Source organism: Budorcas taxicolor, chromosome 1, assembly GCF_023091745.1.
Source record: "Budorcas taxicolor isolate Tak-1 chromosome 1, Takin1.1, whole genome shotgun sequence".
NCBI lineage: Eukaryota > Metazoa > Chordata > Mammalia > Artiodactyla > Bovidae > Budorcas > Budorcas taxicolor.
In genome coordinates this window covers 213,611,308-213,636,565 of record NC_068910.1, presented here as the reverse complement: position 1 = coordinate 213,636,565, position 25,258 = coordinate 213,611,308, and the positions used below count along the sequence as shown (strand labels likewise).

Genomic DNA, 25,258 nt, shown 5'->3' with positions numbered 1-25,258 from the left:
TACGGCTGACGAATGCTGACGTACGGTGGAAACCCACACAGTACTGTAAAGCAATTACCCTTCACCTAAAGGTACATTTTAAAAGGAGTACTGAACTTATACTCTTTTCTCGGCTGAGCTGGGCAGCCTGTGGGATCCTAACCAGGGACCGAACCCAGGCATCGGGAGCATTGAGTCTTAACCACTGGACCACAAGGGAAGTCCCTGAACTCGTGTTCTGAGAGCTAGCAAGGGCAGGCCAAGAGAAAACTGGGGGGCCAACAGGAAATGTAGCATTTGCTCTGTCCTTGCTGTATTTCCTTATTCTAACTTACTCTAAGTGAGTTTAACAACTCAGGAGCTGAAAAGAGGGTGAGCTGGCAAACACAGTGGTCATCTTACTGGCCTGAGAGGATTACTGCAGCCTAAATGAATTTCACTTGTACCTTTTTTTTTGGTAGCTCTAGTATTCATAAAACAAGCCTAGGCTTTCTGGAGTCTGACATATAAAATGTGGCACTTAGCTAACTAAATGCTCATCACCCTGAGAAAAACCCTAGAGGAGGTTTTCCTTTCACACATGTGGTAGGTGCAATTGTATGTAGTCAATCTGAACTTAACGAAATCACATTCAACTTTTACAGTAAGTCTTCTGCCTCCTGAAAGCTACCTTACTGTATACTTACACAGGCTAATTTATAGAGAGAGAGGTTTGCTGAGGATTAACTCACTGTGGCAGGAATCTTAAGACTCTGTACAAGAAAGCCCCTGACAGACGTCTACCAAGGATCTGGGGCAAGAGGAAGGGTATGATTTGTAGCTCCTCGTGTGTCCACGCAGGTCAAAGCCTAGAGAAAACCACCTAATTCCCACGCCATCCGCAACATGACGAACTACTAGCATTTTCAATCAGACAGAACCTGTGAATATAGTAAAGAGTCAATCTTAAAAATTCAAATCGTCTGTTAAACCTCCAATTTTTACTTTTTTTTCCAAGATTTTTGAAGCCTAGGTTGATGTAACTATGATTTTCCTTTCTACACATTTGACTTCAAACTTCTGGTTGGTATACCTACCAGACCATTACCTGGACCAGGTTAATTGCATAGGAAGTTTTTTTTTTTACTATGTTTACATTTTTCTTAAATTAATCTTAAAAAAAGCATAGTAAAGAGTCTGAGGACAAATTATTCAACTGTTTATCATACATAAGACCGCATGACTATAATACAAAGGGGGGTTCTTTTTCATTTAACGTTACAATATACACAGCAAGTCCGGACCAGATCTTACAATCTGCACACAGGTATTTAACCTTTTCCATGCTGTTTATGTTTACAATGCACAGAAGCCCTGTAACCAAACCGTGTAGTAAAGCACACAAAACTGGACTGCAACATAGCACAGTATGCAGAAGCTTCGGCTTTGATGACTTCCTTTATGTAAATAGCGGTTTAAAAACGGCTTTTTTTTTGGTGCTTGCTAAGATGTGGCAACCAGCACAGAAAAAAAATGACCTGACCCACGTATATCTTCACTTCATATTCCTAAACAGCGTAACTACTGAATTCCTTTTGATATTGCTAGACTCAAGATGACATCCTTTTATTCACTGTAAACCTTCATGAACTACCAAGTTCAAAAATCATCCACAGGCTTGACATTTAATTACAAAATAAATATGGATTTCCTGATTAACAACAAAAAAAAAATTTTGTGATTTTATAAAAACGGATATTCCCAAGTTTCCATTCACATTCACATAGTTTTAAACCTTTTTGTGTTTTGTCACTGTTTTACATATAAAAACCTGCTTTTGTTCAGAAAAAAATTGACCTAGTCAGCCACATGGAATTGACCAATAAAAAGTAACGTGGTGTTTCTGCTGAGTTGTTTTGAACAGGGTTATCGGCAGAGGTAGATTACTGCTTCTTTTCTAGGCTTCTCTGATCCTGGACAGGTAAATTTCTTATCTTCATTCTCCCAATTCAACCGCTCAAAAGTATAACACCGTAAAATTGGTCAATTTAAAATGGGAACACAAATTTAGCAACTGCCAGACTGTGTTACATTAAGGCAGCATAATCTCAAAACTAGGCACCTGTTAAAACACCAGCCTGCTCATCTCAGGTCACTCGTGCGAGTTCTGCTTTACTCGTGCTCATGTTTTGGACCTGTTGGTGCAATCGAGGTCTTGCTTTCAAGTTTACAAGTAGGTTAATCAGGAATACAAGAATCAACTGCTTCCATAGCTTCTGGATCCAGTGTCCCTTTACCTTCAGAAGCCTGAACACATTGAGGATGTAACAGCTGTTGTAATCTTGAGTTAGGTGTCAATCTATCATGTTCAGTACACAGATTGCTGTAAATGTATTGGCTATGGATTCAGCAACAGTTCCAGTTTTGTTTAAGCAATAGTACAGCCATAATTTTCAACTGACATTTAAAAATGGTCTAGTTACACCTTGTGTCAAAGTGCAGAACTGCTACATTATTGGTTACAGACATCTATGTGCTATAAAAACAGCTTTGGTACAATAAATTATCAAAAAAGAAAATAAATTTTTGTAAAATTCACAGCATAATTGTGAGGCAAAAAAGCAGTCACATAAAATTCTGCATTTTTTTTTAAAAATGTTCAGGATGAACAGAAGACATCTTTGTGCAGAAGAAATGGTGGAGATACCACGTGCCGAGAAAAAGCAAAAGAAAAAGTAAAAAGCAGGAAGGGACACAGCTGTAGCTATTTCCATCAAAGCAAACCACTACTTCTGTGACCTTCAACCAATAAGGAAGTCAACTTTATGACACACGCAAAGTGACCTTGCAATACCTTACAATTAGTGGGTCACCAAAGTCTGTTTTAAAAGAAAGGCCTCTTGAATTACCCATTCTCTTGTGTTTTCAGCGTTAAGGACTGTCTGCAAAAGCATGTCCAAAAGTGATTGCATCTGAAATGGTAGGCTCTCCTAGTTTCGAGTCCAAATCCATAAGGCCAAAGGTTTTCCCAAAGACCACCACTCAGACCTCCCCAGGACTGGCCACGACTGACCCGTCGATTGCTTCTCAGTGCACCTTGGATGGGAGACCAGTCATGTTCCGTTCCTCTCTCTGTGGCCTCGGCAACGGGAGACCCACAGGATCCCAGGTCAGTGCTGCTTTGCTCCTCAGGAGGTTCAGACAGGAGGGCTCCGATCCCGCCACTCAGCATGCGTCCTGTGCCTTCCACACGCCGATACAACTGTCCCTTCCATACAGCTGAAGGTGATGACTGTGTGAGCTGGAGGTCCCTCTTCTTACAGTACTGCGTTTCCGTGCCCAAGTGTGTTTAGAGGACTTAAAAACCCCAATTTCCCACCCCCCACCCCAAACAGAACAAAAACAAAACAAAAAAATGGGGGGGGGGGGGGAGGGAGGAAAAACAAAAAGGGGGAGAAAAATACCCTCATGGGGCCCTGTATGCAAATGATGTGCAGTGCCTTTTTCTTTTAAAATTAGTTGGCAAATGAGCAAGACCAACATCTGAACAATAACTTTTGTGGAATAGAAAGACAAAAAACCCCACTACGTGACCAGGATGTGGCAAGTTAAAATGGGGGCGGCAAAAAGAGGACGCCTCTGAGCTATCCGAGAAGATGGGTTTGGACATGGCTCTTTTAAAAACTTCATTGTCCCTTTGCAATCTTTTCAAGTTAAAAAAAAAAAAAAGTCAGCTTTGCCCTCCTGTAGCTGTTCAGTGTGTTAATCTCCTTCTGATTCAAGCAGCTTTGCACTTTGTTTTTTTTGGAAAAAAACACCACTTCTATAAAAACACACAAGAAACAAACTCAAGTTTCAATGTAGTCACGAGCTAGCTACAGGACTCTGCTGCACACACACTCCCGTCATGGGGGACTCTTCCCTATCAGCCCCTTGCCGCATTGTCAGATGTCCTTCAGTCATGTAATGTGCAGGACCTGTGTTAGCAGAAAATTGGTATGTTGGATGTCCAGCTATGCCAGTCTCTTGGCGGGGATTGGAGTAGACGGTTAAATTAACGTCCATAGCTCCGTTCTGTCCAAAGTCCAAGGTATTAGCAGCCACTGGGCGGTTCTGGTAGGCCTGGTTGCCTTGATTACCAGTAGAGGAGGAAGATGTAGAGGAAGAAGTGGTTGAGGAAGACAGGGATGTCATGGAGTGGTGACTGTGGCCAACCTCCATAGAATCCTGGGTAGAGGAGCTATTTGTTGGAGAATTGTAGACCCTCGGCCTGGTCCGGTTGCCCAAGGCTTGCTGTCCGTGGTGGTGGTGGTGGTGGTGGTGGTGGTGGTGGTGATGGGAACTGTTTCCGTGGTGGTGATGCAATGCATTCTGCTGAGGGGCTACATGAAAGGTGGTTTCTTGAACGGGATGAGTTTCAACAGTGACTTGTGTAGGAGCTTCAGTGCCTGACCAACCAAGGGGAGCAGGAAACTGCTGACGCACCTGGAAGAGCAGATTGTGAAAAGATTTATTCAGGACGTTTCCAAGCTTTAATCTTCAATTAAAAGCTACATTAGCATTTACATTAGAGAGAGGGGTTTGAAATTTTAATGTTTTAGACAGCTCTCTAACACAAACTTGCAAATATGTTTCAAGAGTGTTTTTATCAAGTTATACCCATAAATAGGGTCGTATGTTTTATTGGCCACTTTCCTTCCTTGGGAGCACTGTTTATGCCAGGGGTCAGCAAACTTCTTCTGGAAAAGGCCAGAGAGTAAACCTGGTTATTTCTGATCAGTCCAAAAGACATTCTTTACCCTAAAGCCCCTCCTCTCTATCTTTCCTGTTTTAACTGAACCACTACTATGCATTTAGCTGCCTAACCATTCCTCCACTCAAACAATCAGTGAGCACTACTAAAGCCACCCCCAATAAGAACTCACATCTGGCATCTCTTCATTACTTTATCCGAGGTCACTACCATTTCTTGCCTAGACTAACACAACATCCTCCTAAATCAACTCCCATCTTCCACCTTTGCCATTTACCAAACCACTCTCCAAATCACAAGAATAATCTTTTTAAAACAGATATCCAAATTATTGAGCATGAAAAAGAAATAAAAAGCAACCAAATTGGAAATAAAGAAGTAAACTGGCTGCTGCATACATATGGTGCAACATTATATGTGGAAAACCCTGACGACTCCATGAGGAACTTATGGAGATAATAAATTCAGTAGAGTTACAGGACACAAAATCAATTACACAAAAACCTATTGCATTTCTATATACTAACAATAAAATAAAATATCAGAAAAAGAAAACAATCCCATTTACAAAGGCATCAAAAAGAACAAAATAAGCAAGAAATAAATTTAACCAAGGAGGAGAAAGAGCTTTATATGGAAAAAGGACACTAGGAAGAGACATGGCAGACCCAAGGCAACAGGAAGACTGTCCACGCTCATCGACTGTAAGAGAGGGAATCAGTGCCGTTAAAGTGTCCAAACTACTGAATGCAATCTACAGATTCAACGCTATCCCTATCAGAATTAAAAGTCCAATGGCATTTTTTCAAAAAAATAGAACAAAACCCTAAAATTTGTAATCCACAAAAAATATCCAAGTAGTCGAAGCAACCCTGAGGAAGAAAAAGCTGGAAGCATCACACTCCTTGATACAGAACTATACTACAAAGCTACAGTAACCAAACACAGCAAGGTACCAGCATAAAAACCAGCACACAGATCAACGGAACAGAAGAGGGAGCCCAGAAATAAACCTATGTGTATACAGTCAATTAATTTGTGAGAAAGAACCAAACATATATAATGGAGAAAGGCTATTCCCTTCAATAAATGGTGTCGTGGGACTTCCCAGTGGTCCAGCAGTTAAGAATCCACCTGCCAACGCCAGGAACACAGGTCTGATCCCTGCCCAGGAAAACGCCTGAGGCCACAGGGAAACGAAGACTCGGCACCACAAATGCTGCAGCCCACGCGCTGCACCGAGAGGCTGCCGCGGGAGAGGCCCACACAGCTCAGCAAAGAGCAGCCCCACTCGCGGGGACCAGAGCGAGCTTGTGCGCAACAGTGAAGCCCACACAGCTCAGCAAAGAGCAGCCCCACGCGCGGGGACCAGAGCGAGCCTGTGCGCAACAGTGAAGCCCACACAGCTCAGCAAAGAGCAGCCCCACTCGCGGGGACCAGAGCGAGCCTGTGCACAACACTGAAGCCCACACAGCTCAGCAAAGAGCAGCCCCACGCGCGGGGACCAGAGCGAGCCTGTGCGCAACAGTGAAGCCCACACAGCTCAACAAAGAGCAGCCCCACTCGCGGGGACCAGAGCGAGCCTGTGCACAACACTGAAGCCCACACAGCTCAGCAAAGAGCAGCCCCACTCGCGGAGACCAGAGCGAGCCTGTGCGCAACAGTGAAGCCCACACAGCTCAGCAAAGAGCAGCCCCACTCGCGGAGACCAGAGCGAGCCTGTGCGCAACAGTGAAGCCCACACAGCTCAGCAAAGAGCAGCCCCACTCACGGAGACCAGAGCGAGCCTGTGCACAACACTGAAGCCCACACAGCTCAGCAAAGAGCAGCTCTACTCGTGGAGACCACAGAGAGCCTGTGCGCAACCCAGAGGAGAAATTAGTTAATTAATTTAAATGGTGTCAGGAAAACTAGACAGCCAGATACAAAAGAATGAAACTCAACCACCATTTTACACCAAACCCCAAATGAACTCAACATGGATTGAAGACTTGAAGCCATAGAACTCCTAGAAGGAAACACAGTCTGGCATAAGCCCTGGCAATGATTTTTTGAATCTGACACCAAAGCAAAAGCAACAAAAGCAAAAATAAACAAATGAGACTATATTATACTAAAAACCTACTGTACAGTAAAGGAAACCATCAACAAAACAAAAAGGCAACCTACTGAATGAGAGAAAACATTTGTCAACCACATATCTGATAAGAGGCTAATATCCCAAGCATAAAAAGAACTGATAAAACTCATTAGTAAAAACCCAAATAATCTGACTTAAAAACGGCCAGGAGATCTGACTACACGTTTCCAAAGAAGACACAAAGATGGCCACCATGCACAAGGAAAGCAACTCAACATCATTTGTCACTTGAGAAATGCAAACCCAAACCACAATGAGACATCACTCTCAAAAAGACAACAAAGGACAACTGCTGGTGAGGATGCAGAAAAAAGGAAACCCTCACACACTGCTGATGGGAATATACGTTAGTACAACCATTATATGGAAAACAGTAGAGAGGAGGTTCTTCAAAAAATTAAAAACAGAACTACCACATGATATTATGATTATACAGTGGAAGTGAGACTCACGGGATTAGATCTGATAGAGAGCCTGATGAACTATGGACGGAGGTTCATGACATTGTACAGGAGACAGGGATCAAGACCATCCCCAAGAAAAAGAAATACAAAAAAGCAAAAGGGCTGTCTGAGGAGCCCTTACAAATAGCTGTGAAAAGAATAGAAGAGAAAAGCAAAGGAGAAAATGAAAGATATACCCATTTCAGTGCAGAGTTCCAAAGAATAGCAAGGAGAGATAAGAAAGGCTTCCTCAGTGATCAGTGCAAAGATACAGAGGAAAACAATATAATGGGAAAGACTAGAGATCTCTTCAAGAAAACGAGAGATACCAAGGGAACATTTCATGGAAAGATGGTCTCAATGAAGGATAGAAATGGTATGGACCTAACAGAAGCAGAAGCTATTAAGAAGAGGTGGCAAGAATACACAGAAGAACTATACAAAAAAGATCTTCACAACCCAGATAATCACGAACCAGACATTCTGGAATGTGAAGTCAAGTGGGCCTTAGGAAGCATCACCACGAACAAAGCTAATGGAGGTGGTAGAATTTCGGTTGAGCTATTTCAAATCCTAAAAGATGATGCTGTGAAAGTGCTGCACTCAATATGCCAACAAATTTGGAAAACTCAGCAGTGGCCACAGGACTGGAAAAGGTCAGTTTTCATTCTAATCCCAAAGAAAGGCAACGCCAAAGAATGCTCAAACTACCGCACAATTGCACTCATCTCACATGCTAGTAAAGTAATGCTCAAAATTCTCCAAGCCAGACTTCAACAGTACATGAACCATGAACTTCCAGATGTTCAAGTTGGTTTTACAAAACACAGAACCAGAAATCAAACTACCAACATCTGTTGGGTTATTGAAAAAGCAAGAGAGTTCCAGAAAAACATCTATTTCTGCTTGATTGACTATGCTCATTTCTCCAACCTTCTCCTACAGTCTGCCTTCCTCTTGCTGCCTGGGTTCCTACTACATAGCATCTTCCTTCTGCTCCTCTATCTGGTTAACATCTTTCACATATCTCAGAGTATCTGCCCATACTGTTCCCTTCTGCCTAGAATGCTCTGATTTCTAATTTCTGCTTGGATGCTTCTGTCTCATTTTCTCAGTTCCAGAGTCTTCCCCCACCACTCTGGCTAACGTTGCCCTAACTTCTGGGCCAGAGACTCCCAGTTGTCCTCAAAAAACTTCTTCTTCTTCCTGGGCATGTGGCTCCAATGACACTCACCTCCAGTCTCCACTGTACTTAGACACAGCCGTGTGACTGTTTTGGTCAATGGCAAGTTCCTATAGCACAACCAGATCCAGTCCACAAAATACCTCCCGAGTCCTCCTGCGGGATGCAGCATCCTGCGGAATGCAGCGGACAACTAGGCCCCGGGGAAGGGGCAGTCACAAGACGTCAGGAACCCAGGACATGGGAGAGCCATGCTGCTAACCTGCATGCCCACTCTGGACATTATGTAGAAGAGAAACTTCACAGTCTTCAAGCTACCATATTTTGGGCGCTCTATCTGTTATCAGTTGGGCCTACTTAAATTAATACACCTCACCCAACAAACAGCTAGTCTCTATTGTCTTATTTTCTAGTTCTTACAATTTCTATTCACTTGATTCATTTATATACTGAGTCACTGTAACCTCTAGGAAGGAAAAGCCTGTTTCTTTATCACCAGTGGCTAGCACAGATCATTCAGTATTTACTCAATGAAAGTGGTCCCAAGAAATACTAGAAAATAATCCAGACGAAAAACAGGCAGAAAATTCTCAGAGAATGCTGCTGCTGCTAAGTCACTTCAGTCGTGTCCAACTCTGTGCGACCCCATAGACAGCAGCCCACCAGGCTCCGCCATCCCTGGGATTCTCCAGGCAAGAACACTGGAGTGGGTTGCCATTTCCTTCTCCAATCAGAACGCTAATGGTTCTTAAGCTGTGATACTACTCAAATTCATACATGAAAAGAAATAAACAAAATGTAACTATACTCCGTCCAATGCTAGGTTTTTCATTTCAGACTGTATCCAATAGGTGATCCCAGTTTCTTAAAACTCAGCTGCTGGCAAGCTAAATTGGCAAAAATTACATGGAGAGCAATTTGGCAATAGTCATCAAAGTGACAAGCCACATTATTCTCTGACCCAACAATTTCACGTCCGAGAATTTATATCACAGATGAACTAACTGTGTGTGTGTGTGGATGATTTACATATGGGGTTGTTCATTATAGCATTATCTTGAGTAGTAAAGATTGAAAGTAAACTAAATGTCCATTAATAGAGAACGACTGCAATGACTTGTGGAATACCTAAACAACGGAATACTGTGTGACTATTAAAAACAAAACAAGAAGAATGAAAAAGCACTCTATGATACAGAAAGAGTTCCATAATACATCTAATAAAAATATATGTAAAACACATTAAAAAAAAAAAAGATGTGAAACAGTGTGCATGGTATGCTGCCTACCACCTGTGTGCAGAAGGCTAAGTGAAGTATATATATTTGTATTTGCTTGAGTATGTATAAAATAGCTCAGAAAGGCTACATAAAACTAATAACATTAACACAGTAATTAGGCGGCTAGAGGACACAGAAGGAAAGACTTTTCATTGAATCCCCGTTTATGTTTACCGATTTTTAAACCATGTGAACGTATCAACTGTTTAAAAATTAAATAAAAAAGATTTGAAGCAAATGAGACACAATATTAACTTCTTTAAATACGGACAGGATGAACACAAATGTCTTATGTTATCCTGGTACAGTTTATGTATTTTCAGTATTAATATATTTGGAAGAATAAAAGGAGGAAAGAAGGTTACTCTGAAGAATTAGGGAAAGCCTCTGGTAGTGATATTTAAGATCAGAAGGATATACAGTAGTCACCAAAGCAAAGAGAGAGGAAAAGCATATTCCAGGCTGAGCACAGTCCACGTGAGAACTGTGATGGAGAACACAATAAGGTCCGGAACATGAAAAAAATTCCCAGAAGACCAGAGTGAATGGAGAGGAAGAATGCCTGGGTAGGGGCCAGATCACAGAAACCGCTGAAAACTGCTGTGCTCAGTCGCGTCTGACTCTTTTCAACAGTAGCCCATGAGGCTCCTCTGTCCATGGGATTCTCCAAACTAGAATACTGGAAGGAGTTGCTGTGCCCTCCTCCAGGGGATCTTCCTGATCAGGGATCGAACCCGCGTCTCCTGTCTCCTGCATTGGTAGGCAGTTCTTTACCACTCGCGCCACCTGGGAAGCCCTCTCAATTTTTTTTTTTTTTTTAAGTACAAGAGAAAGCCCAAAAACTGGTTGAAAGCAGGGGATGGACCCAGATGAGACTGCTTTACTGAACATTTATTTACTTGGCTGAAGAAAGAACAGAGGTGAACTGGTGAATGAAACAGATGCTGGAAGACCAGTCAAAAATCATCTTTACAGTAAGATAAGCTAGAGATGCCTGTAGCAAAGAGTCAGGGGAGTGAAGTGGAGAGAACAGAAACACATGCAGGATACTCAGAATCCACACTATTTATCATTTGATTCCATGTCAGCGGGTGAGGGAGAGACTCAAGGATTAACTCCCAAGCATCAGGTGTATGACCTAAGAAAATGGGTAAATTCAGGGCCATTCTGTACAAAGAACAGATAAACTGAGATGAGCTGTGGTAGAAGAGGAAGCAATGACTAGGATCAATGTGGCACATTTGTAGGGCTGGGCTGTGGAGGCCTCCGGTTCGGCACTGATAGGAGATGATCAGAAATAAAGGCATGGGGGGCTCAGGAGTGAGGTCTAGGTCAGAAATCAAGCTGTGAAGTGACTGACATCAAAATGGAAGTGTGGGCACTGGCAGGAGCACAAAAGGTCACCAGGAGGGTGTCAGGTGAGAGGGCACAGAACGCCCACTTTCACTGGCAGGGGGAGAAGAGAATCCAGAAAGGAAGCGATGATGGAAGGGGGCAGGTGGCAGAGGGCCACGCTGTCCAGGAAAGCAGAGGCGAGCCTGCCCAGGGCTCAAACCAGCGCCGCATCACTGCGAGTGCGGACTGGAGGGAAAAGCAACCGAGAGCCCACCCAGCTCCTGAGAACTGACCACTGGTGACATGGCAGGACAGGTGCTCACGTGGAAGCAGGCTGATGGCAGCAGCAGCGGGGCTCTCAAAGGGTGAGGAGACAGAGCCCACAGAGAGCAGAGCGCGGGGTAGGGAGCACACGGGCTGAGGAAGGCCATCCAGAGACGCCTGGGGAGGGCCGGGCGCGGAGGGAAGGCGGCGAGCAGAGGCCAGGCGGCAGCGGGCGGGCGCAGGGCGGGAGGGAGACAGCGGACAAGCGCCGGCGGAGGTGGGCGAGGTGTCTGGGGACAGGCCGTGAGGCCTTCCTTTCTGAAGAGTGCTCCCCACCCGAGACCGAGTCAGGGAGAACAGAGGAGGAGAGGCTTCTAAGAGGCAGGAAGAGTTTGAAACAAGTACTGGAGAGAACGGGAGCGGGAAGAGACGATGTGAGAAGCCTGCCCAGCAGGCTGGTGAGCACAAGTGAAGAGTGGCGACGTCAGGACACGTGTGCCGCTCCACCAGCCCGTGGCAGCCCCAGGCCTGACAACAGGGGTGACGTTCATCAACGCCCACTTTATTTCTCATTAAATAATAGACTTGCCTCTCATTATAGACATCATTATGCAGTACTCAGGATGAATGCACTTACTATTTTACAGAGTATTTAAATATTAGTAAATATTTTTACTACTACCATCTGCTTCACCCCCTTAAAAAATTTTACTTCATTAGATCCTCTTTCATCAGTTGAAAAAGCAACCGAACAAAAAAGAAAAAACTTCAAAACACAAAATAAAACATGGAGGAGAAAATTCAAACCACAAACTGATACAGAACCTAGGACCATTGGTGGTGACAGATAATGAGGAGGGAGAGGCAGTAATTAAGATCATGAGCCTCAGAAAGACTTGAACCCAGGAAGTCCCAGTTCCCACTGTAAAATGAAAATCCAAACAGGGTAAGGCTAAAAACGCTACCAAAGTAAGAGATAAACACAGGGGAAAAGCACCTGGAGCGCAGCTCGTGTGCACTCAGTAAATCTTGGCTATCTCTAAACCAGGAGGGAAATGATTTCAAGGTTGTGCTGCTTCATGTCAGTCACGTAAGGTAGAAGCTTTTACAGGTGAGGAAGCCATGACCCTTTGGAGTAAGTGACAATCACTTGAAAGACCGTGGGCACCCACACTGCTCCCTGGGCATGGTGGAGGGCGCGTGTGAGGGCGGGCCGGGCTCACCTGCGGACTGTGGGTCTCACAGTCCATGGCCTGGACGGCGGCCGTGAAGTGCCCGCCGCTGTGCCGATGCTGGTGCGTTGGGTCCGACCTGGCTCTCCCACTGTTGCTCGTCCCCGACGATCCACCTGGAGCATCACAACATGACACTACTTGTGAGTGTGAAGTTAGTTGTGTTCCAGTAGATATATCCGATAACTGTAACATTAAAACTGAAACACCCTCTATTAACACGAAGGGCACCAAAAAAGCACCCAATTCTCTTCTTTCACATTGATTATTGAACTAAAACAGGACCAAGTTCAGTTAAGTCGGGAAAAAAGCATGTGGACCAAGTATTTCCACTTTAAAAATAATTTAAATATTTGGCTACTAGTTTTTTCCCAAGCAGAATTTATTATATGCACAGTTAAGTCTTAGACCTTGGTGGATTTTTTCTTTACTAGCCCCAAAGAATAGACTTACGAAAAATAATTCCTCCCTTGTTGTTGCTAAGTTGCGTCCAACTCTCTGCTTCTCCAAGGAGCGCAGCACACAAGGCTTCCCTGTCCTTCACTATCTCAAGGAGTTTGCTCAATGTTCAATAAGTCAGTGATTCCACCCACCCAACCATCTCATCTTCTTTTTGCCCCCTTCTTCTCATTCCTTCAATCTTTCCTAGAATCAGTATCATTTCAACCAGTCGGCTCTTAGCATCAGATGGCCAAAGTACTGGAGCTTCAGCATCAGTCCTTCCAATGAATATTCCGGGTTAATTTCCTTTAGGATTAATTGGTTTGATCTCCTAGCAATTCAAGGGACTCTCAAGAGCCTTCTCCAGTTCGAAAGAACCCATTCTTCAGTGCTCACTCTTCTGTATGATCCAACTCTCACATCTGTATATGACTACTGGAAAAACCACAGCTTTGACTATATGGACCTCTGTCAGCAAAGTAATGTCTCTGCTTTTTAATATGATGTCTAGGTTGGTTACAGTTTTTCTTCCAAGGAGCAAGCACCTTTTAATTTCACAGTTTCAAGTCAACTGTCTGAGATGATTTTGGAGCACAAGAAAATAAAGTCTGTCACTGTTTTCATTTTTTCCCAACCTATTTGCCATGAAACGATCAGACCGGATGCCATGATTTTCGTTTTTTGAATGCTGAGTTTTAAGCCAGCTTTTGCACTCTCCTCTTTCACCTTCATCAAGAGGCTCTTTGCTTTCTGCCATAAGGTTGTGTCATCTGCATTATTTGAGGTGATTGATATTTCTCCCGGCAATCTTGATTCTGGCTTGTGCTTCATCCAGTCCAGCATTTCTCATGATGTACTCTGCATATAATTTAAATAAGCAGGGTGACAATATACAGCCTTGAAATACTCCTTTCCCGATCTGGAACTAGTCAGTTGCTCCTGAATGGTTTTAACTGTTTCTTCCTGATGTGCATACAGGTTTCTTTGGAGGCAGGTTAAGGTGGTCTGGTATTCCCATCTTTTGAAGAATTTTCCATAGTTTTTTGTGATCCACACAATCAAAGGTTTTAGCACAGTCAATGAAGCACAAATAGATGTTTTTCTGGAATTCCCTTGCTTTTTCTATGAGCCAACAGATGTTGACAATTTGATCTCTGGTTCCTCTGCCTTTTCTAAATCTAGTTTGTACATCTCTAAATTCTTGGTTCACATACTGTTGGAAGTCTAGCTTGGATGATTTTGAGCATTACCTTGGTAGCATGTGAAATAAGTGCAATTGTTCAGTAGTCTGAACATTTTTTGGCATTCCCTTTCTTAGGGATTAGAATGGAAACTGACCTTTTCCAGTCCTGTGGCCACTGCTGAGTTTTCCAAATTTGCTGGCATATTGAGTGCAGCACTTTGACAGCATCATCTTTTAGGATTTGAAATAGCTCAACTGGAATTCTATCACCTCCACTAACTTTGATTGTAGTGATGCTTCCCAAGGTCCACTTGACTTCGCATTCTAGGATGTCTGGCTCTAGGTGAGTGATCACACCATCATGGTTATCTGGGTCATTAAGACCTTTTTTGTTCAGTTTCTCTATGTATTCTTGCCACCTCTCCTTAATCTCTTCTGCTTCTGTTATCTTCTTACTGTTTCTGTCCTCTGTCATGCCTATCCTTGCATGAAGTGTTCCCCTGATATCTCCAATTTTCTTGAAGAGATCTCTAGTCTTTCCCATTCTATTGCTCAGCTATTTGTAAGGCTTCCTCAGACAACCACTTTGCGTTCTTGCATTTCTTTTTCTTGGAGATGGTTTTGATCACTACCTCCTGCACAGTGTAACGAACCCTGTAAGGTTTGTAACGTTGTTAAGAATTTGGCCCATAGTTCTTCAGGCACTCTGTCTATCAGACATAATCCCTTGAATCTATTCATCACCTCCACTGTGTAATCATAAGGGACTTGATTTAGGTCATATCTGAATGGTCTAGTGGTTTTCCCTACTTTCTTCAGTTTAAGCCTAAATTTTGCAAAAAGGAGCTCATAATCTGAGCCAGTCAGCCCCAGGTCTTGTTTTGGCTGACTATGTAGAGCTTCTCCACCTTTGGCTACAAAGAATATAATCAACCTGATTTCGGTACTGATCATCTGGTGATGTCCATGTGTAGAGTTGTCTCCTGCGTTGCTGGAATAGCATGTTTGCTATGACCAGCGTGTTCTTTTGGTAAAACTGTTAGCCTTTGCCATGCTTCATTTTGTATTCTTAGGACAAACTTGCCTGTTATTCCAGGTATCTCTTGACTTCCTACTTTCGATTCCAATCCCATGATGAAAAGGACATCTTTTTTAGGTGTTAGTTCTAGAAGGTCTTGTAGGTCTTCAGAGAACTGTTCAACTTCAGCTTCTTTGGCTTTAGTGGTTTGAGGCACAGATTTGGATTACTGTGATATTGAATGGTTTGCCTTGGAAACGAACAGAGATCATTCCGTTGTTTTTGAGACTGTACCCCAGTATTGCATTTGGGACTCTTGTTGACTATGAGGGCTATTCCATTTCTTCTAAGGGATTCTTGCCCACCGTAGTAGATACAATTGTCACCTGAATTAAATTCTCTCATTCCGGGCCATTTTAGTTCACTGATTCCTAAGAAGTCGATATTCACTCTTGTCACCTCCTACTTGACTGAATCCAGTTTACCTTGACTCATGGTCCTAACATTCTAGGTTCTATGCAGTGCTGTTCTTTACAGCATCGGACCTTACTTTCATCACCAAACACACCCACAACAGGGCATCATTTCTGCTTTGGCCCAGCCTCTTCATTCTTTCTGGAGTTATTTTTCCTCTGTTCACCCCAGTAGCACATTGAACACCTAACAGACTTGGGAGTGGGGGCACCCCTCAAGTTTTGGTGTCATATCTTTTTTCCTTTTCATCCTGTTTATGGAGTTCTCAAGGCAAGAATACTGGAGTGGTTTGCCATTCCTTTCTCCAATGGACCACATTTTGTCAGAAGTCTCTGACACCATGACCCATCGAACCTGGGTGGCCCCACACAGCAGGGCTCACAGCTTCCCTGAGTTACTTAAGACTGTGATTCATGAGATCACTTTGGTTAGTTTCTGTGATTGTGGGTTTTTGTTCTGGAGGCTGTGGGACTGTAGTTCTTGCTTCTTCTGTTTGCCCTCTGAGGGATTTCTCCTTACCCATTAACAACTTTAAAAGCACATTAAATGACCCCCACTTTGTAAAGAGCAGAGCACACATTCAAAGCCTGACACGGCACCAGGACGGCAGACCTGAGCTGGAGGAGGTGCTGGAGGCGGTGCCCGACGACTGCGACTGCTCCAGAGCGGGGCTCGTGGAGACGCTGTTGCTCGTGTTGGTGCCTTCGTCGGCTGTTTTCTTGAAGAAACTGTGCTGCAGGGCGTAGTAAGGTTGGATTCGAGATTTGGGGTCATAATCAAGCATCCTTAAAATGAGGTCTTTGAACTTCAAGTAGTCAGCTACCGTATGGCCCGACTCCCCAGCACGGCGGCCACCAGGCCCTCCTGTTTCTACTCCGAGGATGTTATGCAGTTTACGGGTTCCTGGTGGTTTGTACTCCTAAAGAGAAAAGAGACAAAAAAAAAAAGGGTGGGGGGTTTCTCTAAATTTGATGGAATATATAAAAACCTATATAACATCACATCAAATAAGCTTCCTTATAGGATAAGGCTGAGACCTTTGTTAAAAGGAGTGTTTCATGGTTTGCGCCTCTGGATTTTCACATGTACTACTCTTAAAGCACCACAGTCAGGAGAAATTCAAAATAACTCTGAGCAGAAATGACCATAAAGATCATCTAGTGCAGGGATCAGCAAACGATGCCCTGTTCCAGGGCCTGTTTATATAAACAGCCCCTACTATGAATGGCTTTACATTTTTAAAGATGGTAAAAACAAACAGAACCAAGTAAGAATATGCAACAAAATCTTTACTCTGTGGTCCTTCACAAAGGAAGTGTACCAACCAGTGGCTACAAACCTCTTTTCTCCCCAATACACCTGTGAACTCAGGTGCACTTCCTAGGTAACAATGGCTCATTAAAGCTTCAGCCATCACTCCTAATAAAGAACCATGGGTTTAACAGCATACCTTGCTTATATTCAGTTTAAAAAAAAAAAAAGCAAATTATTTACGCTTCACTTTAGAAAATATGTTTAATAAACTGCCTTTAACATGCACTGACATTTTAGGGAAACTCATTTTAACAGGTAATCTTTAAAATCCCTATGAACACTGAATTTATTCAGAATAGTATTAGTAGATTTTGCTTCTACGTGCAATGTAGCAATTTGCAAGAGACCATCACTCTTACTTCAAAATCAAGAACAAGCCAGGTAGGCAAACCACAAAATCACTGCCTTTTAAAAACCTATCAGGGACCTGGTGGTCTAGTGGTTAAGAACCCGCCTCGTAGCACAGGAAAGGCGGGTTCTGGGCCTGGTCAGGGAACTGAGACGCCACGTGCCACAGAGCAGCAGAGCCCATGCAACACCGCTGCTGTCCTGATGCTCAGGAGCTTGTGCAGGCAATGCAAGATCCCCCACGAGGCAGCAAAGACCCCACGGGCAGCCAAACTCACTAATTAGAAAAGAAACCTATCAGCAAGCGGAGGACTAAAGAAACCACTGCTAACTAAATTCTGGAAAATGAAAAGCCTTTCCTGGGAGAAGAGACTACAGTGGGAGAAGGAACGAGAGCCGCGGATGTGAGGAGGTAGAGTTCAGCCCAACTCCAAACCAACTTCTGACAGCTATGAGCAGCTGGGCACAAGGGTGGGACAGGCCGACGACCCGGGGAGGACCCCAGGGTTGCAAAGCTGGAGCCAGAGCAGCAGTGTGAACACAGACCACCCTGAGGCACAGAACATTAGAAGAGGGCTGCTGGCTGGGCCTAACATATAACAGATCTCCCCAGCCTCCACACACTGCGTAAAACCCATGAAGACAGTGGGGAACAGAATCTAAGTTAAGCAAACAAGACAGAGGCCAGACTCAGCTGCACCACCAAATGAAACCAACTAGTCTCATCACACCAGTAGACAGTGGGAGTCAGGTCTCATTTCACAGGAAAACAGGGTTTACTTCTACCTCAACTGTTCTTAAACGCAGGAAGTCCAGCATACATTCAAAAAATTACGGATACAAGAAACAAACCCCCAAAACGAGTCCATATTAAGTGGAAAAAAAAACTGTAGAAAATCCACATATATAAAATAACCCAATTGTTGAAACTGGCAGATAGGTATTTTAAAAATAACTATAATTTCTTAAGTCAGTTGCTTAGTTCAAAAGCTAGACAACATGTGTGAATAGACTGGGGAGGGTGGGTAATTAAAACTAATTTTTAAAGCTAAATTAAAATGTGAAAACACTAGAACTAAAAAATGCAGTATCATAAATGAAGAATCCATTCAATGATCTCAACAGCAGACTGGCCTCAACAGAAGGAAAACAATGAGCGAATAAGGAGACAAAGAAACGATCCAATCTAACACACGAAAAGAAAGCAAGATGAATACACTAGAGAGCTCTGAGGCGGTATTAAGCACCGTAACATATATTTAAGTGGATAATTATCTGGAGAAGAGAAAGTGAAACAGAACAAATATTTGAAAGGATAATGTCTGAGGATTTTGATGAAAGGTATCAACCCCACAGATCTAACAAATTCAGCACACTCCATGGAAAATAAACAGAGAAAACTATGCACAAGAACCGAACAGCCAACCTGCTGAAAAAATCAAACATACTAAAAAAAAAATCAAACATATTAAAAAAAAAAAAAAAAAAAGGCATCAACATTGGCCAGGGGGAAAAGGGAGAAATATTTTAAAGAACACACGGATTAAGATGAACAGTAATAGTCCTTGCCCTACAGAAGGAGTAGTACCTAAAAAGGTGGGGGGTGGGAGTGGGGGAGGGAATAAAAAAAGAAAAAAAACAAACAAACACTGCTTAGAAAAATCAATGACTTCTCAGAAACAATACAGAAAACAATATCATAACATCATTTTCTTTAGCTGAAATGTAAACCTAAAATTCTACATCCACTGAAACTTCCATAGCCATGAAAAATATCTTTCCAAAAATAAAGGTGAATACAGGTATTTTCAGATAAACAACTGCTAAAAAGAATTCATCAGCGTAAGTTACTGACTACAAAATAAAGTTAAAGTTGTTCAGGCTGAAGGAACGTAATAACCAGACAGAACTTAGGAACAACAACAAGAAGTTAACTCTATGGGTAAAAAGAACATGCGTGTGTGTGTGTGGGGGGGGGGGGGTGAGGCGGGGGTGGAGGGGAGGGGTCCTGGCCCACGATGTGTGGCTTGCAGAATCTTACAGTTCCCTGACAAGGCACTGAACCTGGGGCCATGGCAGTGAAAGCTCAAAGTCCTAACCACTGGACTGCCAAGGAACTCCTGAAAAGAACTTGTTACTATCTTTATCTTCTATGTGTTTTAACATCTCTTCTTAATGTTGCTGGTAATTTAGGCAGTTGTGTTGTGAGGTACGTAATACACGCATGAGTGACAGAGGATGACAAAAAATGGAAGGATTAGATAGAAAGCACATGGCTATCACACAGCTGATCGAGTCATGAAACATTTTGTTAAGGTCCACTGGTAAGTTAAAGAGGCATACAGTAAAAGCAACACTAGCAATTACACAAAGAGGAAGAGCTACAAAACCAGTAAGAAAGATGAAATAAAACACCAAGAGGACTTAACTCCAAAGAAGGCAGGAAAGGAGTGGGAAACGAAGAAGAAATAAAACAAGCAGAAACACACATATGGCAAAAGTCTAAAACCCCATCCTCTGAATAATTAGGGACCAAATAATTCATTGTAAAAGAAAGATACTATCCGACTGGATTAAAAGCATAACTCAACTACATTCTGTATATAAAAGTCATTTTACATACAGAAGTATGAACAGGTTTACACTGAAAGGATTTTTAAAAAAATACTATGAAAGTATTAAGAATTAGAAAATGGGCATAGCTTGAGTAATACCAAACGAAGTACACACAAGAAAATATTAAAGACAAAAAGGAGTATTTCATGGTGATGAAAGACTGAATTTATCACCAAGTTCTAACAATACTAAATGGGTACACCTATTAAGAGAGCTTCAAAAAACAGAAAACTAAAAGAAAAAAAAACACCTAAAAGAAGATTAAGACAAATCCTATATCATCATGAAACATGAACACTTCTCCCAGTTACAGATAAAATAAATATACAGACACACATAAAGTATGATTCCCCAAGAAAAGAGCAACAAGCATATGAAAAGGTGTTCAACGTCACTTTAATTCTTAAGAGAAATGCAAATCAAAACTCTGAAAAAGTACCACCTCCCACTGGTCACAATGGTCATCACGGAAAAATCTATACATAACAAATACCGGAGAGGAGAAAAGAGAATCCGCCCTCAGAGTTAGTGGGACTGTAGCCTGGTGCAGCCACTATAGGGAAGAGCACAGAGGTTCCTTAAGAAACTAAACACAGAGCTACCACATCAAACTGCAATCCCACTCCTAGGCATACATCCAGAAAAAAGCAATTGAAAAAGATGCATGCACCCCAGTGTTCACTGCAGAACTATTTGCAATAGCCCAGACACGGAAGCAACCTGAATGTCCACCGACAAATGACTAGATAAAGATGTGGTGGTGTTATTCCACACACATACAGTGAAGTATTACTCAGTGATGCAAGAATGAAATAACGCCATTTGCAGCAACATGGCTGGACCTGGAGGGGACCATGCTAAGTGAGGTTAAGTCAGACAAGCACAAATAGATCACTCGTATGTGAAATCTAAAAAAGATGCAAATGAACTTCTTCTCAAAACAGACACAGACCCACAGACACAGAAAACAAATTTATGGTTACCAAGGGGAAAACGGATGTGGGAGGGCTAAATTAGGAATAAAATATACACACCACTAGATATGAAATAGATAACCAACAAGGACCTACTGAATAGCACATGGTACTATGCTCAGTTTTGTAATAACTCATAAGGGAAAATAATACGTTTATTTATATATAACTGAATCCTGGTGCTGTACACCTGAAACTAATACAATACTGTAAATCAACTATATACATTTCAATTTAAAACTTTTAAAGGAGAGTATCTTCACAAACTTGAGGGAGGTAAAGATTTCTTAGAATTAAAAAAAATACTGTTCATAAAAAATTAAATTTTTGTTTATTAAAAACTGCTACTAAGAAAAGAAGCAGACAAGCCACAGTTGGGGAATAAATACTGGCATACAGGTGACAAAGGACTTATATCCATTACATTAAAAAAACTCCTACAGCCCAATAATTAAACATCCCAATAACAAAGGGGCAAGACTACAAAGATGGTCACAAAAGAAGATACATAAATGGCTACTGAGCACATAAAAAGCTGGCCAGGTCAATATTCTCAATCATGAAGAAATCAAATGAAAACTACTACATACTCATTTGAATGGCTAAACTCAAAAGAACCAACCACATGAAATGGCGAGGATGTCATGCAATTGGATCTCTGATAATCTTGTGGGAATATAAAATGATGATAGAACCTTGGGAAACTGGTAATTTCTTAAGAAAGAAAACACACCAGACACCCTATGATCTGGCAATTGTAAGTCGTGACCCCAGAAAACCCAAAAACTTCTGTGTACAGAAATTGATCAAAATGTTCCCAGTAGCCTTACTGAAACAGTCCTAAACTAGAAGCAAGCTCAACATCCAATGACAGGTAAACACAGATCAATCATGGCATTTCCATTCAACAAAAGACTGTGAAGCAATAAAATGGAGTAATTTCTGAGACACACTATGGACGAATCTCCAAAAATAATGTCTGTTACGTGAAAGAAACAAAATAATAAATACCTCAGGATTCCACTTATATGAATTTTGCCTATGAATAGTCAAAACTAACCTGGGATAACAGAAATCAGAAACTGAGAGTGGATGGCAGAAAAGGGCACTAGAGGTGATGGGAGGAGTTAAGCTACACCATGTTTTAGGCAGTAGGTACACTGTTGTAAATAAAAATTAAAACACAACAAAGTGAAAACTTAAAATACCCATCTTGTACATAAACTATACTTCAACAAAAAAGCATCATTTATAATTTAATTCTTTACCCTCTCCCACCAAAGGAAAAAAAATAGCCAGTAGGTATGGATCTCATTACTAGGAAGCTGAAACAGGCTCTTGAAACATAAAATGAGCACTTAAAAGTAAAAATTAAATCACTAAGGAAATAAGCTGAGCAAGCATACTGAAAGACAGTACATGCACATTTCTTCATATTCATGGTTAAAATCCCTAGTGCATCTTCATAATGTAACCATTTGGTTATGGATTTGATTTTTTGTTGTTGCTGGAAATTTGTTTCTGTTTAAAAAGGAGTAATTATTTTACATTTTTAAAAATTAAGTTTAAGTCAGTTGCTTAATTGCAGCTTAGGAAAATCTCATGAAATCTACAGTTAATTAATGTATATTAAACGTAGGTCAAGATACTTTCAATTTTAAGGGAAAAAATAATCTACTCTTCTGAGTGAAATGCTCCCCTCAAATAATTTAAAATAATAATAATTATAGCTCAACATTGGGAAAATGATAGGTTACAGTCCATTGTGACTTAACTGTGGTTTTATAAGGCAGAGATTGAGGAAATGAATAAATTTTTCATTTAGAAAAAGAAAATGGAAAAAGCAGCAGCAGTATGTTCAGAAAGAAAAACGTAAAGCAGGCATCACATACTCCATGCTAATTAAAAATCCACTGCAAGAGCTACTCTGAATGCTGGTGAAGCTAAGGACTTCCCTGGGAAAGGGGGCCATGACTGACAAAGGCACGTGGACAGAGGCAGAAGGACCCAGGATGTCTGCTTGGTATTTTCCATCCCTTCCTTATGGGGAGTAGGCATAACTTAGCTGCTAGATACTGCACTGCCTGAAACTTTAGAGAACAAGGCAGAATGCAGTAAGTTACAAATCAGTTGTGAAAGACACAGTTTTACATATATATATTCTTATTAAGAAACGCTTGATATTAGAAGTTAAGACTCCAGAGCTGAAGGTGAATTACAGCAAACAAGCATCACCTTCAGTTCACTGGAAATGACACCTGGTGGCAGTATCGCTAAAATGCAAGGGCAAAACAAAAACTGTAGCAAAAATAAAATTTCTTAAGAGTTAAAACGCAGAACTACAATCATAAAGTATCTGGTGTATGTATCACACACAATCATATATTTATACAGTATATTCATCTAGTACTAGAAACAAACTAGATGGCAAAACATGATTATTTTCAGATATATAAAACAGATGTAAATCAAGATGCAAAATTGTCATCATTTATTCTATTAAATGATTTATTAAATGTCATTTATTAAACTGACATGGCTGAGATGCCTGAAAAGTTCTCAGAAAAGAGAAAATTACTAAAACATATCTAACTCATTAAAACCCTCACTTTGAAAGATTCTGGAGATGTGAAATCGCCATTATCCAAGCTAGGAAACTGAAATCTATCAAAGGACCATCCAGTCAGTTCAGATTCTTGTCACAAACTGCTCACGTCAGAAATCCTGTGCTCTCATCGGAACTACAAAGAAGGCCATTTCTGCAGTTATGACTTCCACTGTCCCAGCTGCAGTCCCCTTAGCTGTGATTCCAGTGTAGACCCGAACTATGGGAAACAAAGGTCAAACCGACTGATTCTACTGTGGAAACGAGGCGTGGTGATTTGATCAGTGGCCTCAAAAGACAGGCAGACAGTTTCCAAATGAAGACTTAAAGAGAATACTGAGCATTAACCAAACAGTGTTCAGGTCATACAGGTAGCTTAGGTCAAGCTAAAACCAACTTGGGAAGAAAATCTATACCCGAGTCATGAACAGAACTACTGTTAACAGCAGACTTCAGTAACACTGTTTTCAAATAAATACAAAAATGCGTTATAAAGACAACTCAGTGAAAGAAGTAACAAAGGCTCAAAAATATTATTTCCTTATTTTACCCGTTTTCCGTCTTTGGTCTTCTTTAAGTTCCAAGTGCCATCTGGCAACTTCTCAAAGAACTTTCTTGCTTTTGGTGCTTGGTCAAGAATATGAGCAGGCGGAATACCCAGAACTTCCACTATTTTATTCATCTGATCTACCTGTATTAAAAACAAAAGCAAAAAAAAAAAAAACCCTATAATTTCTACTGTAAAACATCCTATATCTGCTCATCCATTCACAAATTACAAATAAAGAGAGTCTCTCCTGTGTGTCAGGCACTCCCTCCGGCAGTAAATACACAATAATGAAGGAAAGAGGTAACGCCCCTACCTCCCGAAGCCCCACATTCCACAGAGGGGAGGGCACACGATTCAGCAAAGACAGACACTCATCTATGGGATGGCAGGTGGTCATGGATACAACGGAAAGGAAGGAATGACTGGAGGGGACTGCGAAGTTTAAGTCTGGGAGAGTTAAAAAAATAACAAAACAAAAAATGAAAGGCTTAGTAAAGTGTGGACCTAACAAAAAAGTATCTAAGGTGCAGATCCATTTCCTCCAACACCTGAGTGTCTACTGTATGCTAGAAATCACATCCACTGGAACACAGCAGTAAACAAAACAGACAAAAATCTCTGCCCCAAACTTTATATTACAGAGGGAGAGATCATCAGGAAACAAACAAACAGTAGGATCTACTGGGGTCTGACTAAGAACAGGGAGAAAATGAAAAGGGCATGAGTGAGGGGGGCACTGCAACATAAAACAGGGTGCCACGGAAGCACCACAAGCAGGTCACATGAGAGAAAGGCCCTGGCACGAGTGCGCGGGCCCTCTGGCCGCTGTCTCCCAGGGACCTGAGAGAGGGCTGCGTGCCGGGGGGACTGGGCAGGAAGACGGACAGAGGGACAGGTGGCGAGAGGACGGGAGGCGGAGGGAGGGAGGCGTTTCCCAGCTACTCAAAGGGCTCTGGCTTCACCATGCGTGAGACGGCAGCCACTCAAGTTTCTCAGGCGATCTTAATGGTGTTTAAGTTCATGAAAAAGGTACTATTACCTTTATATTATTTATTATTCAAAGAAAAACAAATACACACCACAGCAATTACTGCCGAAGAGCAGCTCACCGGCTAGAGTGAAATGAATTAGCAGGAAGGAGGAAGGG

The 25,258-nt window shown here is 41.9% G+C and overlaps 1 protein-coding gene across 3 annotated transcripts in view; it reads right to left on the bottom strand.

Moving 5' to 3' along the window:
- Positions 1 to 1,160: 1,160 nt before the first annotated feature.
- Positions 1,161 to 25,258, bottom strand: part of DYRK1A (dual specificity tyrosine phosphorylation regulated kinase 1A) — a 144,662-nt gene continuing 120,564 nt past the window's right edge. For all 3 annotated transcript variants that reach the window (XM_052648209.1, XM_052648249.1, XM_052648300.1), the window contains 4 exons: positions 24,112 to 24,252; positions 16,317 to 16,623; positions 12,580 to 12,704; positions 1,161 to 4,443 (listed from right to left, as the gene is read on the bottom strand). In XM_052648209.1, the coding sequence (XP_052504169.1) occupies positions 3,823 to 4,443; positions 12,580 to 12,704; positions 16,317 to 16,623; positions 24,112 to 24,252 (1,194 nt within the window). In that variant the 3' untranslated portion in view covers positions 1,161 to 3,822. The remainder of the gene's footprint in view (positions 4,444 to 12,579; positions 12,705 to 16,316; positions 16,624 to 24,111; positions 24,253 to 25,258) is intronic.